The following is a 14959-nucleotide window of genomic DNA, read 5'->3' on the forward strand; positions in this document are numbered from 1 at the left end:
GCTTAATTCAGCATGATGCATTTTAATTAATGAGAGTGAAAAAGTGAAGAGGTTATGGTTTCTAATCAAACAAAGTAACACTTTAGTTACTGAAATGCAAATGGCTTAATTGGGAGGGAAGCAAAAGTTAATTAGATCCAAAAGATATATTAAGAAGATACTAAAAACATTTTTGCCTCAAGTAGATCTACAGTCGGTTTGTGGCTAAAGAAAGTACATATAGATATTAAATTAAAATGTAAATATTTTAATATTTGATCACTTTGGGACTTCAGTGACTATTTCAATTTTATAATAAATACAACCTTTGCATTTCATTGCAGGTATTTTAACATAGAATCTTGCTGATTCTTGGCTCTGTTTGTTGTTATTTTAGGACTTTCCTTTTCCTTAAGGATGTATGGATTCTCTGTTGCTAATAATCCTTAACTCATAGCTAGACTGAGACTGGAAATATGTTTACTTTGGCCTCCTAAAAACTGTTGAATTGAGGTGGTCTTACATTAGGTTAAAGTTGTATGTTAGGTTTAAGTTAACTGAACCTTAAGTTACAGAATACTGTACAGTATAAAACAAGAGGCTCTTAAGGACTTTTTGTGGTGGTGGTGGTGGTGGTTATTATTTTGGTGTAAGAATTTAAAATTAGTTAAGGGGCACCTGGGTAGCTCAGTTGGCTAAGCGTCTGACTCTTGATTTTGGCTCAGGACATGATCTCATGGTTCCTGAGATCGAGCCCTGTGTCGGTCTCTGTGCTGACAGCGTGGAACCTGATTGGGATTCTCTGTCTCTGTCTCTTTCCCTCTCTTCCTCCTTCTGCCCCTCTCTCTCACTCTCTCTCTCTCTCTCTCAAAAATAAATAAACTTTATAAAATAAAATGAGACGAAAATAGTAATGTACAATGTGGAGCATTTTCTGCCCTCTAGTGGTTAAAAGTAATTTTGCAATATCAGTTATATTTCAGAGCTTTAAATTACATGAGAAAAGCTACATGATATTTCATGGTACTTTAAAAGCAGTTTGAGGGGTTCCTGGGTGCCTCAGTCAGTTAAGCGTCTGACTTCAGCTCAGGTCATGATCTCACAGTCTGTGAGTTCGAGCCCCGCGTCGGGCTCTGTGCTGACAGCCCAGAGCCTGGGGCCTGCTTCAGATTCTGTGTCTCCCTCTCTCTCTGCCCCTCCCCTGCTCATGCTCTGTCTCTCTCTGTCTCAAAAATAAATAAAAACATTTAAAAAACTTTTTTAAAAAGCGGTTTGAAAATTATGTGGGTGTATTTCTGTAGGCAGTTACTATAGTTGCATATTTTAAGAAGGAGAAATAATTTTATGTTTTATTGACCACAGTATACCAATTCCTGGAAATCTGGTGAGAAATAAATTTTGAGATAATTTTTTTCTGGATTAAAGTAATATTTCTCTACCTCTATGAAGAGAGTATTAATTTCGCATTGATCCCATTATAATTTAATTCCACTCCTGATTCTAACAGCTATTTTCCTGTTTTACGTCTTTCATAGTTCCTATATTAAGGCAGAAAATAATGGGTGATAATACTTCCCACTTCCTAAGCATAGAATTATACATATTATCTTAGTGTTATATTATCAGAGGAAAACTTCATGATATACGAAAGAGAAAAATAGATTATTAGGAAGAATGTGCTAGAGCCCTGAGGTTCAAAGAAAAAGGCTATAAAATAGCAAGCATATGAATGATTGTTGACCATTCTTTATTTCTTAAGATAATTAACCAAACTCTTCATTTTCATTATTGTTCTGAAATAAATGTTTCCTCATACCTGACTGCTAAAAGAGACCTTTACTGTTTCAGGTATTTGCAGAGAAGCATTAGCTCTGGCCCCAGACGGGACACATATATGTTATGAGTTGGTGAGATGATAAAGTAGATCAGGAGGAAAAAAAAGATTAGCAACAATTGCCTCCTTTCAAGACAAGCATAATGGGAATGTAGAAAAAACTCAATGTTCTGGTGAAAAATGCGACATTACTAAATAATATAAGGGTTTGTCAGAGTCAGCATCTCTAAAAACATCAACCTTATTGTTGGTGGGAGCTTTTTGGGTAGGCAAAGCCATGCTAAAGCTTTGGATGTGGTTATTAGGTACTAATAGTGTGAGTATAATTAGAGAATAGTGCTAGACTATTTAAAAAGACACCTTTGAGATGTACTTAATGTCACTGAATTGTACACTTAAAGATGCTTAAAGTAGTAAATTTTATGTTGTGTACATTTTACCACAAAAGAAAAATCTCCCTGATTTTTTTAATACTTCTCACAACAATGAATAAAATGTGTAATATCTAATAAGCTTTTAGGAACTCAGGGCCAGATTAATACATAGTAAGTTCAAATAAACATTGGATATAATAAAGAGGGACAGACATTCACTACATAATATTTTCCTAGTTCCAGCCGGACTCCAAAAAGCAAAGTGATTAGTGACAAACATCAGTCTAGGTGAGAGGAAGGGGAAGGCTTGTAACACCCGGATATACCTATGATTCATGTTGGTAGGGTAGGGCACACTTCCTTCTGATTAATTTTAATGCCTTTACTGCTTTGTCCCAGTTCTTGAATGAGATCTGTAAGAGGCTGCAAATAGCCTAGGGAGTGAAAGATCTATCAGGATGAGTTTACCTACCAATACTTTTTTTCCCCCAGTCCACTTGCCAATGAGTACATATTTTAGCAGCTCTCTTGACCAGTTCGGTTCTCCCACTGAAGCAGAAACTGGTAGTTGAGTTTCGTCATCAACAATAGCACTTGGTCTGCTATGGGGGAAAAAATAATAATTAATGTTTCTTTAGAACTTATTCTGTGATCTTTTTACCCTTTATAGTCATTCATTAGTGATGAGGTAGGCACCTCCTTACCTATTCTTAAGGTAGATACTTTAAGGAACAAGTAAGTGAAAGCTGTCCTGGAATCTCTGGTCTTTTTTCCTTCCTTCTTTCCCTTCCTACCTCCCTCCCTCTTTATAAAATCTGTACATAAAACACTCTGGATTTATTCCTGGGATCCAGTGCACTCATGTTTTTTTTTTTAATTTTTTTTTCAACGTTTATTTATTTTTGGGACAGAGAATGAACGGGGGAGGGGCAGAGAGAGAGGGAGACACAGAATCGGAAACAGGCTCCAGGCTCTGAGCCATCAGCCCAGAGCCCGACGCGGGGCTCGAACTCACAGACCGCGAGATCGTGACCTGGCTGAAGTCGGGCGCTTAACCGACTGCGCCACCCAGGCGCCCCCGCATGTTTTTTTTTTTTAAAGCTTAATTCTACAAATGTTTCCTGAATGCTTACAATGTTTGGGGTCTGGATTGAAGGTGATTGTGGTGGTGGACGGGATGGTGGATAGAGAAGGAAGAGCACAAACTCTGAAGTCAGACAGATCTCGGTTTGGCCACTTGCTAGCTCACATTTCTTCAGAAAGTTCTCTCTAAGCTTACTTCTCATGCATAAAAATGAGCATCAGGGCTTCTGGGTGGCTCAGTCTGTTAAGCATCCGACTTTGACTCAGGTCATGATCTCGTGGTTTGTGGGTTCGAGCTCCGCGTTGGGCTCTGTGCTGACCTCTTGGAGCCTGGAGCCTGCTTTGGATCCTGTGTCTCCCTCTCTCTCTGCCCCTCTCCTACTCATGCTCTGTCTCTCTGTCTCTCTCTCTTAAAAATAAACATTAAAAAAATTTTTTTTAAATGAGCATCACAGAAATAGTTAAAACAGCATTAAATGTTAAAACAGACATAGTTACCATAACAATACATTGTCATTATTATTATGCTGGGGAGAGGTACAGAAAAGGTGAAAGTGTTTCTAGGAATAACATGTGGTTTGGTATGTTCATTAAATAATAGGGTAAGTTTCAAAGGAAGAGTGTCACATAATGTCTGCAGGAGGAGCTTTAGGATAAAAAAAGAAAAAAACACACATGAAGTAAGTGGAGGCCAGTGCTCTCACCTTTCTTGCCTATTTCATTTTGTCGGTCACACTTAGGTGAACACTGACCTTTCATTTTTCTCCCTGAGAAATTGGTCCCAGAGTCAGTACTTTTTTTTTTTCCTTTTTGTATTTCTCAAGGTCATTGTCATAGTATGATGTATGAAATGTGGACCTCAGATCGCATGGAAGTTGCCTTCCATGAAAATCGTTGACTTTGTCAACCCCAACTTTCCTCTGAAGCTCTTATACTTTACTTTCTGTTACAGGCTGGCTGAGGTTTAGGTTAGGACCAATCCAAATAGTATATCCTTGGGAAAGAAGGGAAGTGTTGGAAGAGAGGAGGAGGGGTATAGAACGGGGGATGTTTTGGGGTTGTGCCTAGGAAAACACATTGAGGAGGAGAGCATAATTACCATGTCACTTCCACTTTATGCTACTGTAAAAAGTCAGAATTTGGAGGAAGATCAGGTTAAACCACTTGGGTGATTCTGATTGGTTTGGCATTATGTTCTTGGCACTTAAATGACCAGATAACAACATTCACTTATAAACCGAATTAGATATTAATTTCAAGTAATTCTAGAAATAAGAATCTTCCATTGAAGTGATTCTTAAACTTTATGGGGAATCACAAAAACCACTGACAGTTTATCCAAGAGCTCTGAACTCTTCTTCAGAAAAATGTACATATATGTGTAGTGATTCAGAGAAAGTATGATTTTTAGGAGGTGTATGCATTCTTCATAAGGAGAGATTGATTCATCATTTTTGCAAAGGGTGTCAAAAATGAAGTTTTAACCAAACACCAAAATCTAGAAGACATAAAATTCCAAAGCAAGAGCACCATTTGCAGACTCTGAAGGAAGTGGCTGGAAAGAGGTTCTACCAGTTTTCAATTCCCTTACCTACTTAGAGACTATAAAGGGATAGGATTTGGGTTTATGAAGAGATTTCTTTAGAGAGCTTTGTTACCTCATTGTTAATGCCCCCTACCCATGTCCAGGTGTCAGAGATTACTGTTTCTTACTCTTCATTGGTGGGGGTGAGGGGTGGCTTCCATATGATGGAGAAATGTGTTCCATGTGGTTGAGAGAAACAAAGGACTGGTCCTCAACTCTAGGCCAAAAAGCTAAAGCTTCTGGAGAGAGGCATGTTGGAGGGCTTCCAGCACGGAGGGTGAGCTGTGTGTGACCAGACTTTGGTAAAGAGAGTTTGAGAGAGCCATTTCGAGCTCTACTGAAGAGGATCCTCAGAGGAGAAATGGGCATGTGTTAGAGTGAGTGCCTGTGTCCTAGGACAAGAGCTGAGGCCAGCTTGGGGATTGAAATACATCACGGGAACAGAAGTTGGAGGGAGAGGGCCAGCAATGGGTCCCAGACGTGAATCCATCCATCCCAGTAAGAACCGTCTCATCCTTTTGCTTCTCATCTGGTCTTCCACCCCAGGCCAATCCAAAACAAAGCAGCCAGGGAGTAAGGAAGCAGGTGAGGCTGGAAGAAAAGCAGAAGTTGAGTATAATTCTGACCTCAGGCCTCACACGGGAACAGTGGAGAATGAATGGATGGATGGCCAAACACAGACTGAAATGCTGATTACAATGGAATTGATTGCCTTTTTGACTTAGAGAGGCCAGGGGTCTGACATCACTCAAGAGCTGTGAAGTTCATGGCATCTGTCTAAGTTCCCTCCAGGGCCAGGGGAAAATTGCTGTATGTCCTCTTCCCTGTCCCTTACATTTTTAGCACAGGTATGGGATGCAAAAATAAATTTGCATTTTGACCACATCTCACAAGTTGTGCCGTTATATTGATACCCACTGTAGGACATAAGCAGACCCTACTCCCCCTCTCCCCCCAGCCCACGTGGCAGACTGGCCCTTGGGTCTTAAGAGGGAAGTGGGAACTCCTCTAATTAATAACATGGGGAGGGATTGAATACTTGGAGTGTGGGAAGAAGAGACAGAAGGGCCAAGTCTGGGGGAGCAGGGCATGCTACATAATTTGAGGGGCCCAGTGCAAAATAAAAATATAGGCTCCTTGTTGAAAATTATTATGAATTTCAAATAGGCACCAACAGAGCATTTAACCAAGTGAGGGCCCTGTGTGTCTGCATGTTACCCACCCATGAGGCTACCCTGGGGTGAGGAAAAGAGATCAGAAGAGAAAAGGAACTTATTAGTGGTCCCGTTAAAGAGACACACACTCCCTTACATGAAAATCACACACTCCCTTACTTCTTATGGAAGCTGGCAAAGGGGCTGGTGAGTGGTGAGGGGCTAAGACAGAGTAAGCCAAGTAGGTAAGGGGACAGCTGATGGCTGGTTATTTACCTAACACTTTCCATATATTTCAAAGGTTTAGGTAAAGAACCCATGTTATACAATAAGAAATTTCCCTATGTCATATAGTATCAAGGATCAAATGGCCTTTTGTTATTTCCTTAGTAGTGTATCAGGATGTTGCATGATATTTTCTCTGTTGCTCAGAATTGGTAACTAGGGGCCAAACTTGGATGTACAAAGGTGTGCCAAAATACCTAACATTATAATGAAAGATGTGGATGGGGGGGCAGACACCCCTCAAGGGCTTGCAAAGAGGTGGTGGAGCCATATCAGCCCCTGCGTTGGCCCCTGCCCCACCCAGCTGTGTATGAGAGGCTGGCCTGAAGGAGGCCTGCTGTAGCTGCTTCTCACCCTGAAGCCAAGCAAGAGAGGCTCCTGGAAAATCCCTCATAGAGAGCAAGGTCATGAAGCGGACACTGGCGGTTCGCTTCTGACTGGCTGTTTGCCTAGGCAGTAGACTTACTGATCGGCCCCTGCCCCTCCTAAGCAGGGCAGAGAGGGTTGGAGACAAACAGGGGCAGCAGTGGAGCAGTCGAGGGCTAGCATGCAGCCTAGCCCTTGGCATATGAGGATGGCTGCGTTTTCTGTGGACCAAGTGGACACTGAGAAGGTAGCTGGCTCTAGCCTTTCTTTCTGGCAATCAGAAGCTGTGGGGAGTTCAGGTGAGATAACAGTAGTTGGAGGAGATCAAGTAGCATCCAGGACTCTAAAGTCAGTGACCTGGGCAAGTGAAGGTCCCTATAGGGTTTCCTGAAGAACTCACTTGTGGAAGCAGTAACATATAGAGAGGACAAAATGACTACCCTTGATGCCCTGCCCCCATCCCTCCTTTGCCCATTCAGACACGCTAGACAGAAGATGGGAGGGGAGATTGTTTTCCAGAGGGCTATCATTTTGCCTCTTACCACCTTACCTCTGAGATGAGGAAGGGGAGGAAGAGAGGAAGAGCAGAAAGATGCCCATTTCCCATTTCAGGTCCTTCCAGCCACCAGCCCAGCCAGCAGTGGGGGAGGGGGAACTTTGCTTTGGGTATGAGGTTGGCATCTTCCACTGGACTTGACTGAGGTTATTTTTTTTTTATTCCAGTTACTTAACATACAGTATAATATTAGTTTCAGGTATACAGTTAAGTGATTCAGCACTTCCGTGCAATTCTCGGTGCTCATCACAAGTGCCATCTTTAATCCCGGTCACCTATTTCACTCATCCTCTCATCCACCTCCCTTCTTGTAACTATCGGTTTGTTCTCTATAGTTAAGAGTCTGTTTCTTGTGGAGTTGACTGAGTTTTTTAATCTCAGGAAGTGACCAAGGAAGTTATAGAATCTGTCCAGGGTATCATTAAAGGATCACTACCCAGCAGGGAAAGGAGATTCAAAACAGCCCAGCTGGGGCAGCATAGGAGAAAAATAACACTATTTCTTATTTGCACCCTATGGATTTGAGACTGTTCAATAAACTAGCTATATCTGATTAAGGACTTCCTGTTATTATGACTAAAGTCGAGTAACTATGCATTTATATTGTGGTGTACTGTGTTTATAAACTGTTAGTTTAGGAGTGACCAGATTTTTTCTGCAAATAAATAAACTTGAAATATTAAATGAGAAAAGAGACATACCAGAAGGCAAATTTCCAGATACAGATAGAGAGGCACTTAAAGAGGTATTTAATAATTGCCTTTTTCTCTTTTTTGAAAAATTTTAACCTAGCATAGAGTCACTAACAGTTGATGCAATGGAAAAAAATGGGTGTATAAAAACATAATTTGTAAGTGATTTGTTATTCTGGTTCATATGTCAACCATATTACTCTCTTAAATTATTTAAATTTCATAATAATATCTGTCAGGTTACTCTTCTATTTAATTTTTTTACTTCATTGTGGCTGTGTCCATGATATTTACATAAGATAGTGGTATAGCTTCAGCCTCCCCCTGCCCACCCTCTCCCTTTCTCCCCATTACCAGAGGCTTCTTAAGTATTTGCAATGTTCTTTTTATTTAGACAAAAATTATTTCATTTTTACATTACAATATTCTTTAAATTTTTTAAAATAACTTTTAAGATACCAGCTCTAGTGACAAGGAAAAATTGTTGTCAGTGATAACCCATCAAAAGGGTACCGTGACTCTTCCTTCATTGTTGTCTTCACTGTAGAGTTGTTTACAGATTATAGGCCACAGCTTTATATCATCTTTAGGGACAAGCTCTGAATCTCTTATTTTTCTTGTTTCAGTTCTGTATCGTCTATTTTCTTGAATCCCAGTCTCCTAAAATGTAAGCAGTACAACATGTTCTCATCCATCATAGCAATAGCATAAGTGCATATAAAAATACAAGCCATGGTCCTAACTGCTTAATTATACTTGAGTTGAATTGTGTTGCACTTCAAATGAGTGACATGTTGATGAGATCCTGAATTTGTAATGGGTACTCAGACTTACCAGCTTACCCTGGACTCACTTCTCTCCCTCCACACTGCCCCACTCGCAACATCTGGTTAGTTGCCAAATTCTACCCCTGTATATCTCAGGACCTCAGCAGAAATGTCAGTAGTTCTCCTTTTCTTTCTTAATGTTTACTTATTTTTGAAAGAGAGAGAGAGAGAGCATAAACAACAGGAGAGGGACAGAGAGAGGGAGACACAGAATCCAAAGCAGACTCCAGGCTCCAAGCTGTCAGCAGAGAGCCCGACAAGGGGCTGGAACTCAGGAACAGCAAGATCATGACCTGAGCCAAAGTTGGACACTTAACCCACTGAGCCACCCAGATGCCCCATCCCTTTCTTAATGAATAACATCCAAAGTCCTTTACTTGGCCCTGGGTTTGCACTGTCAGCTCTTAGCCCAACCTTGTCTCCTTCTTTCCTCTTTTCTTTGCACCCTTGCTTCTCTCACCAAACTGAACCTTAGCTGTGCGGGGCTCACCCTTGCTTTAGTACCATTGTTCACACTTCTCTTTTTGCCTGAAAGTATCTTCTCTTTTCCCACCTGTCTCTGAATGTTCAAAACAGAGCCACCTTTCAAAGTCTAACTGATGAAACTTTCCCAGAGTGCTATGTGTAGAAATACTCCCAGCACCGCACCCCCACCCCCACCCCCGCCGGGCACAGTCTGTTGTGCCATGCTGTGGACAAAAAGCATGGAATTTATGGACCCCAAATTCTAGTAAAGGAGAAAATATGTCAGATGGTAATAAGAGCCACATAAAAAATAAACTAGGAATGTTCTGAAAAGGTCTCACTTATAAGGTGTCAGAGCTTGCTACCTGACTTTCTACAGGCCTTAAAGTTTCATGTTCTACTCTATATAAAAATTTATTTTTTTGTTTTTATATATACTCTCTACTAGAAAATAAGAGGGACACCTGGGTAGCTCAGTTGGTTAAGTGTCTGACGTCGGCTCAGGTCACAATCTCCCGGTTTGTGGGTTCAAGCAGGGCTCTATGCTGACAGCTCACAGCCTGGAGCCTGCTTCAGATTCTGCATCTCCCTCTCTCTCTGCCCCTCCCCAACTCCTGCTCTGTCTCTCTCAAAAATAAATAAACACTAAAAAATAAAAATAAAAAAGGAATAAGAGGTAGCTTGCCTATTAATTTTATGAAACTCTTGCTTTTTGATTTGTGCATAGTAGATACTTCATAAATACTTATTAATACAATGATAGTAATAGCACTCATTTATAAAATGAGATCCAGAAAGAGAAAAAATTTTGATTTAAAGTTGATGAAGAAAACCTTCTGAATTTGAGACCTGGTGTATTGAAATGGAATCCTGTGTACTTGCAGACAGTTCCCTCATATGGGATCTTTTACATTAAAGAGATTAAATGTTGGACAGTATGTCATAGACTTAAATTCCCAATCCTGTCATCAGGATTTTCCTACTCAGTATGTGGCTATAGAATGATGAGACCGATGCCCACGTGTGGCTTAGGGGAAACCACCTCATTACTTTATGCCTGTGGTCGTGTTTATATCTGGCACTTCTATAGTTCTCAGTTCAGGTATTCATTTCCCTGTCTCTTTACCTTTTCCCTTCTAAGAAACTTAACTTTCTTAGAAACTTTTGAAAAGAGGTAGTCCTTTTTAATGTTTCCGGACCAGCTATATATAACTGCCCATTCATTTTAACTGGTTTTCAGGTATTTACCATGGGTGTTTTTGATCAGGATTCTGGATTTCTCGGGGCTGGCAGTTCATGGAGTAGAGTAACTCACTGGCAGATGGTGAAAGCATGGATTGTTGGAGCAAATCACTCTGTGTCTTGGCGACGCTTTTGGCCGTTGTTCTCCCAAACCTTTGGGGCAGATTAGGAACATGTCTTGAGATACTTTCCTTTATGTTTCTTCCAAATCTCAGGGGCAGGTTGGCCATTGCCCCAGTGCTTCTTTCTTCTTCCATGGTCCTCCCAAATCTCAATGGCAAATTGGCAGCTGAGTGTGGCATTTTGTTGACTGTGGGTGCACTCATCTTAATGACAGTTTTTGGACCCCAGTCTTGGAGCTCTTCAAAACTGAGACTTCTTTCCTTTTCTCCCTCAGGGTCTCCTTTAGGCTACGATTAGAAAAGAATATTAAAATAAGTTATTGTTTTAGGTAGTAGGTATAAACCCCAAATTAACTTAAGTCCAGACTGTGGTTTGCAGAATTGTTAAAGCTATAAACAAAGTTTGTGTTAATGTGCAGAATTTTTAAATAAAGCGTTCGCATTAGGCTTCTTAAAGCAATCTAGTTTCTCTGTCCCTGGACTATTGTAAGACAACCATAAAATATTAATAAAAAACATATAGTGAATACAGCAATGTGTTTGAGCAGCAGGAACATAATAAAGTATTGAAATGAGGCAAAAGTTTATTTTGCTGAAGTTATTCTCTTTCAGCTTTTGATTCATGCTGTTTATGAAATAGTTCATATATTTTTATATTTTGATTTTAGAGAAACCTTACACGGCCTCTTCATGTCTCTTGCTTCTCCTCTTTTTAAATGCCAAAGTGGTGGATAAATGCAATGAGAGATGCTAGCTAGGTTTTGGGGTATAGCTAGAGGAGGCTCCACTGAATTTCTTTCTTACCTGCTCACATTCAGAGCTCCACTCTAAAGGCATTGCTCAAGAAACCGATTGCATTTTTATTAGTATATAAGTTACATTTTTATTAAAGCAGTGATTGGTTTGTGGGTTACTGCACCACTACTCTACCAACTTTAAAGGAACCACTTAAGGGGTGCCTGGGTGGCACAGTCACAGTCTCACCATTCATGAGTTCGAGCCCTGTGGCAGGCTCTGGGTTGAAGCTCAGAGCCTGGAGCCTGCTTCAGATTCTGTGTCTCCTTCTCTCTCTGCTCATCCCCCACTTGCATCCTGTCTCTCTCTGTCTCTCTCAAAACTAAATAAACATTAAAAAAAATTAAAAGAACCACTTAAAATACAACAAATATTTAATTAAATTTAGCTTTCCCATGAAAATGTGTCCCTAAGAAGATTAAAAATTGCTTTTTAATGTTTATTTAGTTCAGAAAGGGTGGGAGAGGGGCAGAGAGGGAGGGAGACAGAATCTGAAGCAGGCTCCAGGCACTGGCTGTCAGCACAGAGGCTGACAAGGGGCTCATGACCTGAGCTGAAGTCAGACACTTGACCGACTGAGCCACCCACGTGCCCCCTTAAGATTTTTAAATGATTGTTTTTCTGATTGTAAAAAGTAATATGTACTCATTTCAGCAAGTTTGGAAAATATATAAAAGCATAAAGAAGAAAATAAAAATAACTTGCAATTCCACCATCTAGGGACAAATATGTTACTTAGATGTAGATTTACCATAAACTTATCAGCTCATAATTGCTAGGTAGAAAATACAACCCTTGTATTTTTTTAGTTTGTAGTTGAAGACCATTCAAATGTTCAGCTGAAGTATATCCAGATCTTATATCAGCAATTATTTATTACAACTGTGTACTTCTGAGTCCGTTGAAAATTCCTAATGCACCTTTATACTTGTTACATATCATACCCTGTACATAAATTGTCATTAGAGAGGCCAGGCTGTTTGCTGTTGTGTTAAAAAATACAAACTATATCAGTGCACTGTCATGGGAAGCCTGCAGTTTGACAAACAACAAAGCACAAACTAACTTATTCCTTACTCTTTACCAAATACAAAAAGGCATCAGATTTAGGACATATATATATAGTTAATGCTAGTCATGTTAGATGGAGTTTAAAAACTTACCTCAGAATATTTGTCATAATTTTCTTTGCTGTGAAAATTGGACATCATTAATTCATCTGTACAAAAGATGCTTGATGTTAACAAGCTTGAAGTGGCCAAAGTCAATAAAATAAAGCATTTTGATGAAATAACTTTCATTTTGTTCAGAATCTAGAATTAAGTTTCTATGTGCAGCCTGATGTCTGCAAGATGGGGAATCGTGGTCTTTTTATACTGTCTAAAAACAAAGGAAAGATTGATTTAACAGTGAAACCAATCCCACATGTTTTAAGTACTAATATTAATTAGAGTGTTTAACTAAACTATGTATTTAAGGAATGTGGGTAATTCATTCTGGAAAGACAGCTATGTTCCTGTTTGCAAATTCATTAACTTTGAAAATAATTTTCCTCATTATGAAGGAGTTTCTAATTAGATAAGTTTGGGGCCATGGTAATTACGAGTCCGAACAAACAGAATGCTTCATTTCTCTGAGCTCAAATAAAAAATATTTTGGTGTTTGCGTCAATTCTTCAGAAGGAAAAAAAAAATAGTATTCAATACATGCGAGCTATGTTAAACAAAAAAAAACCACATTTTTTTTTTACTCACACAAAAGAGTTAGGCATAGTAATTTCAAAATGTCAAAGAAAATTAAGAATGTGAAAAGAATTCTAAGTCACATAATACCCAAATAAATGCCATTAATTAACTTTTTGTAAAATGCTGTTTGGTTATGAAAAAGCTTCAGGAGTAAATGTCAGCTGCGACGTGAAAGGTGGGCATCAGACCATGTGCTAGGCGTTTTGACAAACTGGCTGTCTCAGGAGAAGCTGGAGGCAGTTCCAGGCCTTTTGTATTTGCCCTGTGGGCCTTATTTGGCAAAACCGTATAAATCACTGGGATTTTATTTCTGTGGTGCTGCTGCACCCTACCTTCCTCCTCAGAGCCCTTAAGAACCCTAGCAGAGGTTTGGTAAGTCACACACATGCTAATTTTGTTGGTCCCCTGGCCCATATTATTTAGGTAATCTCACATTGCCACAGGCATACTGACATCATGACATAAGAAAAGAATTTATAGAAATAAATGGCTATTTACTGAAATGCCAAAGCGAGTCTCTTTTGGAGCAGATGACTGGTATTCTTAAACAGCTGTCTTATCATGAGACTACCTAGGTTCTAGAGAAATCATTATTTATTCCCATCTGCCCATTCAGCCCTCTCAGGGAAAAAAGACCTTATAGTGATTGATTTTTAGCTACTTCTAGATACAGACACTTAGAGGTGAATTCACAAAAGAGCAAATTATAAAATCACATCTTTTTGTGTCATGGATTGTGCCATCTTGAGCCTCTTCCACAACCTACCATGATTTGAGGTTTGCGATGGGCAGAAGTGAAGACCTTTCTCTATATTATAGATCTCCAGAATAAATTAGGAAAACAACAACGGTTAAACTCTTGAGTACCCCAAGGTCACACTTGCCTGCAGCCTCTCTTAAAGGCAGTTGACATCATTGGCCTCATTTGTTTTAGTCTGTGCTAGCCAAGAAGCCCCACAGTAGGAGGCAATTAATTCAATTCATAGTCTAGGGTTAATTTTGTAACACTGTTATTGGATTATTTGGGTTTAATTTCCCTGAGGATTTAATGCATTTCTCTTTCAAATTGTTCCTTTGCAAACTGCTGATGGAACTTCCTTTTTTTGTGGTCAGTAGATCCAAACTTTTGAGAAATGGGTGACGCAAGGAGCAAGTTATGTTGGCCGAGTTCACACCCTGGAAAAAGTGGAAACGATCCACCTGGGTCTCTTTCAAAGTACGTTCTGTTATCTGGTTGTTTGAAATGTTAGCAGTGCATCCATTTTCAGTACTGCTACTTGAGGTTTTGACACATCTATTAGAGTTTTTCTGATTGCAGTCAGCATCTAGAGTAGCCGATATGACTAATTACTCCCCTGTCTCCACCAGGTTCAAACTTCCAAGTTTGGAGTATAATTAGAATTATCTTATTAATATAGGGCTTGGCACTTTTTCAGCCGTATTTTCAGTTAGCTTCGAAAGTGTTGCTATAAAACAACATGACCTAACATACACAGTATGAAATCATCATAAATCTTTTGATGAAATGTGCTGCCACATACATAGCATATTTAGGGATTCTTGCTGAGACATGAGCATAAAAAAATGAAAAAAATCTATCTCCCGGACACGTGGCATTTACATACATGCTTCACTAAGATTTTAGGAACCTGAAATCAACTCACTTCTAAGCCTCTCTCTCCAGCTTGAACACTTCTGAGCTTTAGACCCCCCACATCCTTGGCTTCCGACCACACAGTGCTGTTGGGATGCCCCACAGGCATCTTAAATGCTGTATGTCCAAATTGGAATTTATCTTTTTCACACCGGTCTCTCCTCCTATGTTTCCCATTTCAATGAAGAGTATTCTTTCTGT

General features: G+C 39.7%; 1 protein-coding gene across 1 annotated transcript; it reads right to left on the reverse strand.

Annotated features, from left to right (window-relative positions):
- Positions 1-9327: 9327 nt before the first annotated feature.
- Positions 9328-12667, reverse strand: NPVF (neuropeptide VF precursor). Its single transcript, XM_043589542.1, has 3 exons — positions 12523-12667; positions 10449-10852; positions 9328-9424 (listed from the first exon to the last, which is right to left on the reverse strand). The coding sequence occupies exons 1-3, from the start codon at positions 12658-12660 to the stop codon at positions 9328-9330; spliced, it is 639 nt and encodes a 212-aa protein (XP_043445477.1). The 5' UTR covers positions 12661-12667.
- Positions 12668-14959: the final 2292 nt, after the last annotated feature.

The sequence above is a fragment of the Prionailurus bengalensis genome, chromosome A2 (assembly GCF_016509475.1).
Source record: "Prionailurus bengalensis isolate Pbe53 chromosome A2, Fcat_Pben_1.1_paternal_pri, whole genome shotgun sequence".
NCBI lineage: Eukaryota > Metazoa > Chordata > Mammalia > Carnivora > Felidae > Prionailurus > Prionailurus bengalensis.

Coding starts and splice junctions, on each gene's coding strand:
- NPVF (XM_043589542.1), bottom strand. CDS start 12,660: ATGAAAGTTATTTCATCAAAATGCTTTATTTTATTGACTTTGGCCACT. Junction 10,853..12,522: donor ATTATGACAAATATTCTGAG/GTAAGTTTTTAA, acceptor TTCTAATCGTAG/CCTAAAGGAGACCCTGAGGG. Junction 9,425..10,448: donor CCTGATCAAAAACACCCATG/GTAAATACCTGA, acceptor TTTTGTCCACAG/CATGGCACAACAGACTGTGC.